Source organism: Physeter macrocephalus, chromosome 16 (genome assembly GCF_002837175.3).
Source record: "Physeter macrocephalus isolate SW-GA chromosome 16, ASM283717v5, whole genome shotgun sequence".
Lineage (NCBI taxonomy): Eukaryota > Metazoa > Chordata > Mammalia > Artiodactyla > Physeteridae > Physeter > Physeter macrocephalus.
In genome coordinates this window covers 23,669,831-23,685,457 of record NC_041229.1, presented here as the reverse complement: position 1 = coordinate 23,685,457, position 15,627 = coordinate 23,669,831, and the positions used below count along the sequence as shown (strand labels likewise).

General features: G+C 37.5%; 1 protein-coding gene across 7 annotated transcripts in view; it reads right to left on the bottom strand.

Moving 5' to 3' along the window:
- Positions 1 to 6,208: 6,208 nt before the first annotated feature.
- EXPH5 (exophilin 5) overlaps positions 6,209 to 15,627 on the bottom strand; it is a 73,453-nt gene continuing 64,034 nt past the window's right edge. For all 7 annotated transcript variants that reach the window (XM_007120941.3, XM_007120940.4, XM_007120945.3 and 4 more), the window contains one exon: positions 6,209 to 13,451. In XM_007120941.3, the coding sequence (XP_007121003.3) occupies positions 8,068 to 13,451 (5,384 nt within the window). In that variant the 3' untranslated portion in view covers positions 6,209 to 8,067. The remainder of the gene's footprint in view (positions 13,452 to 15,627) is intronic.

Here is a 15,627-nt window from a genome sequence, read left to right as displayed (position 1 = left end):
ATTACTCAGCCATAAAAAGAAATGAAATTGAGTTATTTGTAGTGAGGTGGATGGACCTAGTGTCTGTCATACAGAGTGAAGTAAGTCAGAAAGAGCAAAACAAATACCGTATGCTAACACATATATATGGAATCTAAAAAAAAAAAAATGGTTCTGAAGAACTAGGAGCAGGACAGGAATAAAGATGCAGATGTAGAGAATGGACTTGAGGACATGGGGAGGGGGAAGGGTAAGCTGGGACGAAGTGAGAGAGTGGCATGGACATATATACATTACCAAGTGTAAAATAGATAGCTTGTGGGAAGCAGCCACATAGCACAGGGGGATCAGCTTGGTGCTTTGTGACCACCTAGAGGGGTGGGATAAGGAGGGTGGGAGGGAGATGCAAGAGGGAGTCGATATGGGGATATATTTATATGTATACCTGATTCACTTTTTTATAAAGCAGAAACACCATTGTAAAGCAATTGTACTCCAATAAAGATGTTAAAAAAATATGGCCTAATAAATTAGATAACACGTGGTAACACCATTTTTGAGAACAGATCAAGGAAGCCATATACTTGTATCTGAACACTTGTTTAGCTGTACTGGATCTATAGCAACCTGTTTTCTTTCTCATCCTAACCCATATCTTAAAAAGTATATCTCTTCAGATCAACGAATGCCTTGACTAGATTCTTTATAATAAATCAAATATCATTCTCTCAACAAACATTTATTCCATGCCTACTATGTTTTACACATTATACTTTGACTTCACAGCTCCTGTGGTTTAGTGGAGAAGAAAGATGAAGAGGAATTGTAAATAGTGTTATAGGTGCTAAAACATGGGTGTCAAGAACCTTATAGTGTCTGGGATTTTACCTTATTTACAAGCTAATGTTAGTCTGTTACTGTTTCATGGATGCTGTCAAAAGACACAATACTCCTGGGTCAGAGACAAAGAACAATATTATTCATTGTAAAAGCAGTAGCCAGAGCTTGTTTTGGTTTGTGTTGGATCCCCATATCCCTTGTTATGGGCTGAAATGAGTTCCTCCATAATTCATATGTAGAGGTGTTAACCCCAGTACCTCAGAATATCACTGTATTTGGAGACAGGACCTTTAAAGAGATGATTAAGTTAAAAGCAAGTCATTAGGGTGGGCCCTAATCCAATCTAACTGTTGTCCTAGTAAGAAGAGGAAATTTGGGTACACAGAGAGACACCAGGAGTTCTTGGTTACAGGAGACAGACCATGTGAGGATGCAGTGAGAAGGTAGCCATCTGCAATCCAAGGAGAGAGGAGTCAGGAGAAATCAAATTTGATCTTGGACTTCTAGCCTCCAGAACTGTGAGAAAATAAATCCTGCCATTTAAGCCAATCAGTCTGTGGAATTTTGTTATGGTGGTCCTAGCAAACGAATACACTCTCTCTGACCCCCTCCACAAAGTCCTGTGGGGACGATGCAAAAGGCCTGTCCTGGATGCCTGAAGTAAGTTGCATTACAAGAGATACACTCTAAATTCAGGGGCTTACCATTTTTAGAGTAAGGGGAATTAAGTCTGTTCTTTGTCAGTGGGGAGATGTTTTCTCATCCCTCTAGGATGCTTGCTGCAAACACACCCTGTACCTTTACACCATGGGTAAAGAATAGTCAAGAACTTACATTCTTGGCATACCCAGCAAAAATGTTCAGATATGTCCAGGGCCCATGGCAGATTGCCTCTACCAACATAAGTACACCATATGAGGCCCAGTTAACCCAACCTTGGGAGAACTGAGATACTTTCTGAAAGAGATGACATCTATGCTGACTCATGAGGTCAAATAAGAATTTGCTGCAGGAAGAGGGGGAGAAGGGCATTCCAGGCAGGAGAAAAGTCATGCACAAAAGTTGAAATAAATGACACACTTCAAGAAGTTTTCTGTTCCCTTTCACATTCATCTATATATTGAGTTCCAATCTCAGGCACCTAGAATTACAGTCTGTGTGTGACTCTGGAAGGTCAACATTCAATATGTATGCTTTTATGAATTGCACTGGCCCCTGGAGTCTTCACATTAAAGCTATGTAAAATTCACAGCTATTGATTATTCACTCAGTTCATCATTTTCTACCTTTTCTAGAAACTGTTCCTCTTTTTTTTTTTTTTTAATATACTACACAATCCAGAGTTAACAGTGAGGCTTTGCGAAACATGACCTTAACCCATGGCCACAGTTGATTGGTCCATAGTTTAGGACCTGCCTCATACCAAACCAGTTGGAATCTTTTCCTTGGGAGTTTAAAATCAGGGTTAAGAGATTTCAATTTGTGACTATTCTCTTAAACAGAGGCAACGTAAACGTCATGTTTTTTGCCTTTTAGACTGAAAATGGAGGAGAAATATAGAAAACTCTCTGGGTTTTCTATACAGTGCACTATAGAGTCTTGGTACAGTTCATAAGCAGCATCTCTGCCCTTGGTTTCTGGGATATCCCTGTGTCATTATAATAAATTCATCTTTTAACATTAGAGAATTGTCTAATTTTCAGTGTTATTAATAAAAACCTTACTTGGGCTCAGACAAGCTTAGATCTCATAAAAATTCATAAAAATTTATTTTTGATTATTTCAGTAATATTTATTCAGCACCCACTTTTTGTCATGCATTCTGCAAGGTGCTGGGGATATAAACTCAGTGCCTGCCTTTCCATACATTACAGTTCCAAGGGTGGATTTTAGATTATGAGACAACTGGTTTAAATATTAACTTGCATTTAGAATCTCAGAATACAGGTGTATTTCCTCCTAAAACACACTACTCATTGGTCCAGTCTGAATCAGGCACTCATTCCTGAACCAATCAATTGTGCTCAGACTCTTAGGGTCTTGTAAGAACATTGATTCTTCCACAGTGAACATGTGGTGGTGGTGGTGCTGGTGGTGGTGATGGGGTGTCAGTTGGAGAATGGAATTGCCAGAGAAAAGAAAAAAGTGTCTATTGGGAAGACAATCATATCAGCAACCACTGCATACCTCCAAAGCATTTCTAGAAGTACTTCTGAGTTTACTCTAGACTGCAATGACAGCATAATCTGCAAAGGATGGATGGGATAGAAAGCATGGGCTCAGAGGGAAAATTAGGGCTAGCATTTATTTTATTAAAACACAATGTTTCCTAAAAGTTCTCAACACAAGGAAAAAAACAATTTTCTTCTTCTTCTACCCCCCCCTTCTTTTTGTATCTGTACGAGATGATGAATGTTAATTAAACTTATTGTGACAATCATTTGGCAATATAGGTAAGTCTTGTCATTATGCTGTACACTTTAAACTTATACAGTGCTGTATCTCAATTATATCTCAATACAACTGAAAAAAAAACCCCACAATTTTTCACAGACTGTAGTACAAATATTAATTTTCTAAAAGAAAATAACTTATTAAATATTCTCCTGGATAGTAAATCTTTTTAAAAAATTATCTCATTTTTTATCTGTATACCCACTGATAAAACCTTCTAAGTGCATAAATACAATCATAATTACACACACACATAGATTCCTATGTATACCCGTGTGTGTATATTTATAGTTTCTTTTTTGGAGGGGTCTTGGCTACCTCTTCTCTCTCTTTTCTGCTGTTCTTGAACATACCTCCCCAACTCGCCCCCCCAGTCTGGCCACAAAGCAACCAACATTAATAGCCTAGTATGTAGCCCTCCATACATACACATGCATATGCAGGTTTCTTGGTTAATGCTTTACAAAAATGACATTTTGTATTTCTCACTCAATAGTACCTCATGCAAATTCTTCTAAGTCAACTTGTATAGTTATATCTTATTTTTTTAATGGTTTCATCATATTACATATGTGGATGTTTATAATATATTGAGTCACTTCTTATTAGGTATTCACTTTGTTTCTGGTTTTTGCCACAACAAACATTGTAGCAATACAAATTATTATGTGTAACTCTATGCATATTAGTGCTTTTTATTTCTATTGGAGTGGTTTCTGGGGCAAATAAATATGATTCAGCCAACATCCTGATTCTGCATCTTCCTGGTCATAACAAGGACAGAAGCTCCCATGGCAGTCCAATAATCTATGGCATGGTTTTAGGAATTGGATCTAGAATTTCAGCCTAATGTTTATCTCCTGAGCCCTACCAATGTGTTTCTGAGCAAAGTATATATATTTTAATAGCTCCTTTTCTATTTGAACCACTTAGAGAGGATTATATTGTCTACAACTAAACATCCTAGCTGATCTAATGTATTTTAAATTTTAATAAAGGACAGTAAAAATATTTTGAATAAAATACTGCTCATATTCAAGATGATGACACTCTCCTGTCCTTGGTAGAGAGATGGCTTTGGGTTCCTTTTCTAGAAAAGATAAAAGATTAGTACAAATCTACTAATTTGTTTAGCAGGAATTAATATTGCATGTCTTACATTTCAACTGGAAAGATCTGCTTATCTTTCATAAGTGCTACTGGGCAGTAGATGGCCCAACTCCACAGGGCTTCCTCTTCCTTTATAAGTGTGAGAACTCTCAGAGAGAAATGCCAGACCCTCCTCATTCCTCCTCTCTTTTGCAGCCAGGTACATTGATCTCCACTTGTTGGTTGGTTGCTTTTTGGTACAAATGGAAGGAGAAGAGAGAAGGAGTCATTGTTTTCTAAAACCACTCATATGGCTGATCTTATTCAATAGCCACCAGAAAGATTTATTTGAATACTTTTGTCCACCACACTCCACCCCTCCTTTTCTTTTTTGTATTCTTCCTGAAACTTTCACACTTAAAAATAATCATTTGAGGATGGGAATAAAAACCAAGTCAAATAATGCATCTATTTAAATCATTTATTTCAACACAGGCATTGTTTCAAATTTGTACCTTGTCTTGTAACACATTTCATATCTAGAGAACAGGTTTGAGAACAAGTACATAAAAGGATTATTTGACAACATTTTAAACAAAAGTGCTTAAGGCTTATTACATGTTTCAGAAACACAGAAGTGCCAGTCACAAAGAGCCTCAAAGTAAAATATTTACATATTTACACTGTACATTTAAGTGGGTTATTCTGAAGCATTATTACTATTATTAACAATAATAAGCAATATTATTCTCTTAGGCCTCAAGAGAGACCTCTTAGCAATAAGGCCTCTTTAACCCTCTGGCATTCAATGGAGTATATTATTTTTATGGAGGTGTGGATATTCCAGTTTGATACCTAGCTTTACCATAACGTAAGTGGACTTTCTTTCATCACCTCAAGTACAGGCACACATGTACCTCCTACACAAAGCAGCTTTTATTAGCCTATCATCAGCCAAAACCTTGTTAGTAGCAGTTGAAGTTTTATTAACAGCTATGTATTTACAATATAAGGGGGTAAATTATTTAGAGGGAAGTCTCTAAAAATTAAAATAATCTCATTAAGCCCTATTTTAAATGGACTTTACATGTAAAATTTATGGCTATAGAAGTCTATTATTTAAACAAGTTAATAATTTACCAGGTACTTATTAGTATTGTTTCCCTCATTATTTACTCCATTTTTGTGACTATTTACTTTAGTGATGATTATATATTTTAGAAAACAAGTTATGAGTATAAAAATGACTATTATAAATTACTATAGCTATACCAAAAATGAATATTAAAAAGCATCAGTTTGTATGTTAAAATACATAGACATTTGCTATACTTCTTTAACGAAGCGTCTTATAAAGGTATAAAATTATAGAAGGTGCTATTTTCGTGAATTTTCTGTTTGCTTGATTTTTTTTTTTTTTTTTTTTTTTTTGTGGTATGCGAGCCTCCCTCTGTTGCGGCCTCTCCCGTCGCGGAGCACAGGCTCCGGACGCGCAGGCTCTGCGGCTATGGCCCACGGGCCCAGCCGCTCTGCGGCATGAGGGATCCTCCCAGACCGGGGCGCGAACCCGGTTCCCCTGCATCGGCAGGCGGACGCGCAAACACTGCGCCACCAGGGAAGCCCTGTTTGCTTGATTTTTGAGCCAGACCAACAAGCAAACATTACAAATAGAGCAAGTGAGCATTGGCCATCAATGACCTTTGAATTCGGATGGTAGATTCTAGTACAGAGAAGCAGGGTCCCGAAGTAGTTATTTAGCCTGACCTTAACTTACCTAACTGTTGATATAGGCTAAATTCAGTTAAAAATAAGCTAACTTCATCTCACCTTTTGTAACATATGTGTAGATTCAGAATATTTACCGAAATAGATCGGTAAATGATCATTTAAAAAAACAGGAATCTTAATATTATTAACTTCAAATATTTTAAAATTAAATAGAAAACATAGGTCATGGTTTATGAATTTTATTTAAATAATTAGATAAATAGAAAAAGGAAGGTAGAATTTACAAACATACATGAAACAAAGAATAAACTGTTATTTATTCTTCACCATACAAATTTAAATGGAAAGGTTTAGAACAGTTGATTTAGAATTCTACTATCAGTCTCTTTGAGGTCAGGATTGGCCAGAGCTTGCAGTTTAAGACAATTTATAGATTGAAGAAATAGCTTTCATGTAATTACCTCATTTTCCTTAGTTTTGAGTTTCATGGGAACAATGCAAACTAGCTCTGGCATTTTGCTTCTAGGCAAGGCAATGGTTAGGAGGAGAATAATAATATAGTCCTTTCTTGCATTTCTATCAGTTCCAAATTTCTGTATACTTCCCCAACACCTATCATTATCCTTAATTTATATGGATGAAACAGACTAGGTGAGAAAAATGGAAACTAAAATGAGGCCAGGAAGCAAATATAAACCAAACAAGATGAAATCCATTCATGTTGACCCTCACAGTACTAAGATCCAGGATGGCATGATTTCTGTAGTTCTAGCAGATTAGCTTCACTGCCACCTATTTATTGGTCTTTATGCTGATTAGGAGGAGAGAAAACCCCCAAAATTCCGCATGGCATATAAAGAGTTAGGAAAGCCACGTTATCAGTGGGTGTGACAAGTTATTTAGTCTAGATAAATTATTGAAGGAATCATAGTGACGAGTCCTTAGAAGTTCTGCCTTCTAATTTCCAAGGGTCTGGTAAATGATCTGGCAAAGAAGCCTGTGAACCCCAAGGTGTCAGGTCTGACTTGGCAGTACTTTAGGAACTTGACCAAGGCTACCACTTGCAACTAAAATGTCTCACATGGAAAAAAGTGTTCTATCCTGCAAATAAAGAAAAATTTTAAATGGATGGTTCTGGAGAAATGGAAAAAAAAAAGGAACAGTTGCTGAGAGAGCTGCAGTAAGGATATCAGTCTCATGAAGGGATGTCTGCTTATCTCTACCCCTCAGTTATATTCCCTTCCTAAGCAGAAATTCTGTGGCTAAGCCACCCTCTGTACCATCCTAGAAACTATTTCAAAGGAATTCCTAGGAGTACTAATGTTCTTTGGCTTACTAGGGATTCACCTCTTCACCTATTATCTCAACAAGCTTTTCAAATATGTGTCTCCCTGGCTCCACTATGGATAAAACAGGATGTCCTTACAGAAATCCCCTTATCTTTGTTCAAAAGAAAAAAATACCAAAAAACCCAAACTCTAAACCTCCTAAATGTTGATGAGTCAGACAGGATAATAATACTTACTCCATTGTTATCACCCTACATTTTATTTAATGCCATGAATATAAGGTATTGGAAGAGGCAAGACAGAGTTTTGCTGCTGTGCTGGGATATTAAAGTTGTAAATCACCATGAAAGGTATAGGAAAGTTAGGGGGAAAATAGAGCAGAAAACCAAAACTGGACAGTGAATTAGAGATTAAGTTTGGGCTGAGTGGCAGAAGGCCAAGGATATATACAGAGGAAGAAAACAGCAGAGAATCCCTCTAAACAAGAATTCATTGCTCTAGAATTCAGGAAGTCTATATATAGGGTGTGGAGGGGGAAAAAAAGAGAATTTGGATTGTTTCAGAGAAGGAACTGTCCAGACTAGATTTTTTTTTTCTAATATCTGTCCTGTCCGTAGACATACATATTTGCACTTTATTTACATTACAAACTTTTGGTGAAAAGGTTATACATTTTATAGAAAAAGCCTCACAATTCTGACTCTTTGTCATTTTCATCCAGGTAGTATTCGTCGTCCGTGGTTGTGTCTGTGTCACAATCTGAGTCTACTGGATCATCTTCATAGATATTAAGTGGTGTACTTAGAGATAAGCCATCTTCTGGCATTTGATTACTAGGAGAATTAGAACTTGATGACTCTGTTAGGTTAGGAGGATTAACTACATCATCTTTCAGGAAGCCAGGGTTCTTAAGAAAACTTGGTTTCCATAATCTTCCTTGTGTGAGTGACCTCTTTACATTCTCCAAGAAAGCCAGTTGTTGTTCTTTCCCAAATATCCCATAGTCAATAGGTCTGGATATAGATGTTGCAGACCTAGGACCCATTTTTGGCCTACTGTTGTACAAAGCCCAACTTTCATTTTCATCACAGGAGGGAAGTTCAGAAAAAGATTTGAATCTTCGACTGTACACACTGTTGTTAGAGAATTCATTCCCAAGGGTCAGTTGACTCAGGGAATTGTCAATAGAAGTACTTTCAGAAAAATGACGCTCTCTGACTTTTGGAGGATGACTTTTTCGTAGTAGAGCACCGTGCACATTGATGCTTTTTAAACTCTTTGAACGACAGGGGTGTGGCTCAGGTTCCCACTCCAGAGATGAAGCACTCCTTTGTTGTTGCTGAAAACTGGCCAGTGGCATGCTTACTGTAGATTTCTCTGCAGGCTCCAATTGCAAAGGAGGGTTCAGCCCCCTCTGATGGTCAGGGAAGTCTGCTTCCCTGAGGCTGATCAATGAGGGTTGGGCCAGGGCTTCTGACGCTCCTCCCAAAATCTGAGCTACTGTTACATCCTTAGAATTCTCATACTTTAGTTGTGATTCTGAGATTTTTTTAAACTCGTTTTGATGTGGCTGTGAAATATTGTTAGACTTCTGATTGCTTGAGTGTGTATAAGTTTCTCTGTTGGTTATTGCAGTAACCTGGAGAGGGTCTTCGGGTTTCTCCACATTTACTCCATCATTACTTAACCTGCTTTCATCTGTGGATTCTGTGGACTTTAAAGTAGGCACAGGGGAGTGTGGGTTGCACTCTGGTGTGCCAAGGGATAAGGTGCTAAAGCCAGAACTGTTCCCACTTTGAGGAAAGATAGTAGCTACATGTCTTCTGGGGTATAAATCTTCAGCTGGAAATTTTCTGCATGCTTTGGACATAACTGCCAATCTGTGTTTAACTGAAGATCTGTTTTTCCCTTTTTCTAGGTCATCCAAGCTTTTTTTACTTTTATTACTTCCTTCAGGAAGTGAAGGTTGATTCCATGCCAACTCCTGCATTTCATCTTTAGCCTTGCTCTCTGTCATATTTACCTCCTGACTTCTTTGAGGTGGTTCTCTGGGTTCAGACTGCAAACTGTCTAAATCTTGTTCACTTGAACAAGTCTTCTCATCAAGCTGTAGTTTATGCAAGGCTGGAGTAAGAGCAAAGACTTGGCTTTCTGAATCAGAAAGTGGTTTATCAGGGTTTTTTGGGAAATCTTTTCTAATTTCCCCTCTTACTTCCCCAGGCTGCAATCCATCGGAGCTATCACCTATAGCTATGCCTGTTATATCTTTCTGAAGACTTCCAGTAGCTGTAATGGCTATAGCACTACTTGTACACTCCCCAGAACTTCTAATGATTTGGGAATTTTCAACATTCTCTTCTGAATGGGCTGGGAGGTTAGAAAAATCACTGTTACCTGATTTAATGGATTGCTGACAATTTTCAGATTTCTCTCTTGTACCTTTTTTCCCCTGAAGCCTTGGTGAAGTATACACGGTTTCACTTCGCAATTTCTTCCCTTTCTCTTTCTTGCTTTGTGAATCACATAAAGGTGTTTTAGCTAAGTTGTGTGGGGAAATCTCTCTAGATTTAGGTTCTCCTTTATGAAGAGAAACATCTGCTTCAATAGAAGCAATTTCCTGTAATGCAGGTTCTGAGGACCCAAAACTCAGTAATTGTAAACCAGTCATATTTTCAGTGGTGTGAGAAAGATGGCTGTTCTCCTGAGCAGAGCTGACCTGCATCTTTAGATCTTTAGATGAAGGTGTTCCTGACTGCTCTTGTGTAGAACAATTTAGTTTGTCTTTTTCTAAAGCATTAGGAGATGTTTTAGTCCCCACTTTAGCTGATTCTGTAAGTGAATCGATATTTTGTGTATACTTTTGAAGAAGGTTACAGAATTTTTTTCTGTGTTTCCTTGTTAGAGTATAATATATTGAAATCACCTCAAGACATTTCACATTATCTTCATCACCAGAAACAGAAAACATACTAGTAGTCTTAAATTTATGTAATGTTTTCCCACTTTCTTTGCCTGACAAATCTGCAGAAAAAGGTAAAGGGTGTTCATTTGAATGGGAAAATATACCTGTCCTGGAGGCAGAAATTCTACCATTCTTTTCAGTGCATTCTTGAAAGTATTCCTTCTGGTGGTGTTGTTTGCTTAAAGAACACTCCCGAACAGATGAGTCACTTCCCAGAGGGTTAATGAGTCGCTCCCAAGGCTTTAGGGTTATAGTAGAAGCATCTGTATCTGAGACTAAACCTTTTTCTCTTTCATCTCTTCCAGTTGAGGCATATGGCACCCCTGAGGGACATGACACAGCCCTCTTGATGAGAACTTGAAGTGGTCCTTTTCTACCAGAAGCAGATCCAATGTTTGTCATATTTGTCATCCCCTCTGTGGCTTCAGGTGGTACTGAGACTGAGTCTGAAACTACTCCAGAACATTTGCTCTCTGACTCACAAGAACTGGGACTGAATTTGTTTGATATGTACTTCCCTACTGGATCTTCCACATCATTTTTGATTTGGAATGCAAGTGGCTCATTCCTAAACGAAGAAGGCATTATCTTACTTTCAGACTTCCTGTTATTGATGAGAAAATTGGCTGATTTTCTTGGTAAGGTACAGTAAATTGTGTGAAGCTCAGGAGGCTTGGAATTGCTTTCAGTTCCCTCAGTGAGGTTTCTGCTGTCACTTGTAGGTATTGATCTACTTTCCATTTTGCTTAATTTTTCGGTATAGGATATACGTCGTCTTATTTTTCCTTTTCCCTTTCCATCCCTGAAAGGAGGATATGAATGGCATTTGACAACATCAACCACTTCATTATGTACAGGCATAAAATTAACATTACTCTTTTGGTTTTCTGAGAGGCTTAGGGAAAACTGACTATTTTGGTTCTTGTAATCATTGTCTTTTTCTTCTCTTTCTCCCAGAGATAGATCTTTGCTTGAAGGACATTTCCAGGAGAACCCTGTAGTAGAAGGAATCACCAGAGCATCAAGGAAAGAATCATTTGATGGTGAGGAATCTGGTAGTGTACCTGATGACAGATCTAAAGAATCACATGGCATATTGTGGTCGGCAGGTGACTTGCTACAGTTGGTAGAATAAGTTGTGGTACATTGTTCTTCCTTGGTATCTAAAACAGCAGGCTTTTCTGGAGACTGTGCATTTTGATTATCAGTACGTTCAGGACTCCCATGGTTATTTTTAATAATGCTTGAAATATCTGTATTTCTTACTGTTAAATCCTGGTGACAACCTTGATTTGGGCTGAGAAAAGGTGATGTTGTTCTGCTTTCCTGAATGAAAGGAAGGGAAGTTGCTGAGCCAAGTTTTCTGTTCCCAGTATAACTCTTATCTTTTTTTAGTTCATTGGCTTTATGAATTTTGGAGATATCTCTCCTGGAAATGACTCCAGGCAAACTTTTTGAACTTATTGTCGTAGATGCATTAAAAACAAATCTGTTGCTCTTGGCTGAGTCCTGGGAGAGGAGATTTTGAAAATCAGGTAAAGGGTTAGAAATTACTGTCTGTGAAACAAGTTGGGGTATTTCACCTGTCAAGTTTGTCTGATCTATCTTGTTTAGTTGTTTGTCTTTTTCCAAAACAGATCCATTCAAGTCTTTCTCATTATTCACTTCTGTGACCAAGATATTGGGTTGGCTTTCAGTCAGAGGTGGAGAGTCAACTGAATCACTGTCGGTCCCAGTGACTTCTGTATAGTTTCTGATTGGAAGAGAAGCAGGCTTAATTTTCTGCGAAGTGACTGTGGGATTCTGAAAGTTGGGACTCTGAGGATTCCTTCTGTCATCAGGAATCTGTGGGAAGGTAGTTTTGAATGAGGATGCTAGAGTTTGAGCAATTCCAAATGAGTAAGGTTCTTTGTTTATATGTAGTTCCATAGGAGAACTGTCCTGTTGACATTCTAACCCACCGGATTTGATGTGATAGCTTGAACCAGACATGGGGCAAACATTTGGTGTGCTGAAATGAGTAGACTGGTTCCTATTAACTTGTGACACCTCCATGCTCTCCAGTGTGGATGCCTGAGAATCAAACTGTGAGGGATGTGGCTTCTCTTGGTTTCTGGAAATATTTGTTCTGTACCTAAGAGAAAATGACCCCCAGTGTTGAGAAGGAACACTATGACAATGACCAGCTAAAAATGCACTATTTGCTTCAATGGAGGTCATTTCAAAGTTTCTGTCAGAAGAAGTGAATGGTTTCCTGCTTTGATGAAAGTCAGACCAGGAAGAATGTTCTTCCTGTTGGCCCCAAAAAGGACTTTGTCCAAATCTCTGTTCCCTGCTCCATCCAAAGGTATTGCTAAGGAAAGACCTAGTAAATGGGTTTTCTTCATGGTAGAATGGCATATTCTCTGAGTTCTCAAATGGGTCAGGACTCATTGCATTATTCATGGAGGCATTTAAACCAACACTTTGGTGAACACTCTGTGAATGGTAAAATTCATATCTCCTATCCTCCTGAAAACACCTGGGATACATATTCTGGTCAGCAAGGTCAATTTCCATTGGTGATGGTGCCCTCAGGAACTCTTCCTGGTTCTGCCTATCCCTAGAGGAATCTGATCTATTCCATATGATAGATGATAAAGGAGTTCTCTTTGGGCTCTGTTGATGGCTTGGTGGTATAAACCCAGTCTTGTTCTGAGTTGTGGCTGAAAAAGGTAAGTTTCTTGCTGTGAAATACCCTGTAGCTGGTGAGGCTGATCGCTGTCTGCTGTCAGAATACAGAGAAATACTACCAAAAATATTCTTTTGTGCATAATCTTCTTTTAAGACTCTGGGTTCCCTTGTCTTGTACATATCACAGATTGTCCTTGTTCTAGGAGAAAAGGTTTTAAAACCTTCCTTAGGGGTTCCTGGTCTTAAGATGTCATAGATAGACATATTAGAAGTTTCATTACAGCAATTTTTGTGCCTTGCTGTGATACTACGGTGTTTATTCCCACTGGAGTAAAAACGACTGAACTCTGTTCTTGATCCATAGTTGAGAGGTGTTCTGGCATTCAATGAGCTTGGAGACTCTTCCTGAGCCAGTTTTCCATCCAAATCATCTAAAACTAAAAGGAGAATATGCATCATTTTTTTGCATAAGATTTTACAGTCTAAAAATATTTTGAGTTGTTGAAGGCTCTGCTTGAAGAAACATAATCCTTTATAATTTTTAGATATCACCATAAATGTTATGACATAAATTTTGATTATGTCTTTAAGATAGTTTGACTTTTACAAGCCTGTAATGGAAGTTTCTTTTTCATTTTCACACTTTTTCAAATCACACATTTTCAAAGTTGACCTTCCAAAATGCCTTAAGAACATAAAAGCCACATTTTTTCCCCTAACAGTAAATTTTAGTCATGGTTTCTAGTGAATCTTTTGTGTCACTAGGTAGCTAAAATGTTTCCAATTATGTTTACCTCAGGGGATTGTAAAAGATATGAAAGTCTGTAAATAACATGTGAGTTCTTAGTTGTACTTATTTGCACATTACTGCCCAAAGTTTAGCACCCAATTTATTAAAATACTTATTTGGATGGATTTGAGCAATATATAAAATTTTAAGTTCTATAAAATTTTGTTAAGTGATATGCTAATGGTAGATTGCTTTTCCTGGAAAAATTATGGCCCATTAGCACCCATAACATATAACACTTTCTATGTGTCTGTCAGGTACAGTTCTAAGCACTAAATAGATTAACTCATTAAATCCTCAAATAACCTTGTAAGTTTGGTACTGTTACTATTCTCATTTTATAAAGAGGAAACTGAGGCACGAAGAGATTAAGTTGCCTAGGTCACACAAGCTAGTAAGTGGATCCAGGCAACCTGTCTCCTGAGTCCACACACGCAACCATTGTGCCACAAAAGTTCTTTTCATTTTTTCTTTTAATGAACTAAAGATGATTTCACTATGAGCTCATAATGTTACAAGGATGTGAAGTTGCTGTTGTCAAACAATGTTTACTTTTCTCTCAGTAACAAGGTCAGGGAGTGGTGTCTAAGTCAGGCCCCAGTGACCTCCCTGTAATTCTGAGGACCTGGGCCAACCAAGACCCAGGGTTCATGCTTACTAGGACCACGGTCTCTGTGATCTCAGAAAAGTCACAGAATATTTTCAGCTGGTTGGTATTTCCTTGAACTGTTTATTGAATCATATTCAACATCTTTTCCTCAATAAAAACCTGTTAGAATTTAAATCGAATCCTAATCTTTTAAGGTTTTAAGATGCTCTAAGACCCACCTTGTAATAGATATATTTTATCATATTCATGTTACAATAAATATGAGTAGACTGTGTATTTTTTGAAGAAATGTTCATTAAAAAAATAAAATCTGACATGAGAAATAAGTTATGGGATTATTTAAATTGCTGAAGAACTTTTTGGTTTACAGAAATCTATCCTTCTGAGTTACATAAAATGGTGCACTCTCTTTGGTTACTTAAAATTATTTGTCATTAAAAATTGTAATTTTAACTCTTCAATGACAGGGAGAGTGAGGTATATCGGTATCTGAGTGAATGTAAGTGAGACGTACTTATAATATACCAATTATGTTAGGACAGGTGCTGAAGGGGTTTTGACATCCGCTCTGAATTTTCTCTACGCTATTTTATTTGTAAGTTGGTACTATTAAGTTCGCATAGCCAGCAAAAGAACTAGTCTTGAGCATTAAAGATCTGTAACTTAGGAATTCTTCAGGGAAAACATTCATCAATGTTTTAATGAAAAAATCATTTTTCTCCTGTCCCTGAAATAATTTATTTCCTACATCCACAAATAAAATAATCAAGCAATGCCAAAATATAAGGCAGGGCAAAAGAAAAGAAAACTACATAAATCTGTCTTTAAAGCAAATTATAATGAAATCTCTTTGATTTCTGTTTTCCCTTTCAAGCTGTTCATAGTTTTTTCTTCCTCCTTAAATAAAGTCTTTTGATGACTACAAAAGCAATATATGGTAAATACAGGAAAGTATAACAAAAGAGGTAAAATCACCTGGAGTCCTTCTTCCCAGAGATAACCACGTTTAACATCAGTATCAAGGGACTTTAAATGATTCAAAGTCACTTTGATTCCCAAATTAATACTGCTATTTGACTCACTGCTCTTGAGGTCAAAAAAAATTCCTGTTCTGCTTCTCCTTTTTATTTTCAGAGAGGTCATTTTTTTTTTTTTTTTTTTTTGCGTTACGCAGGCCTTTCACTGTTGTGGCCTCTCCCATTGTGGGGCACAG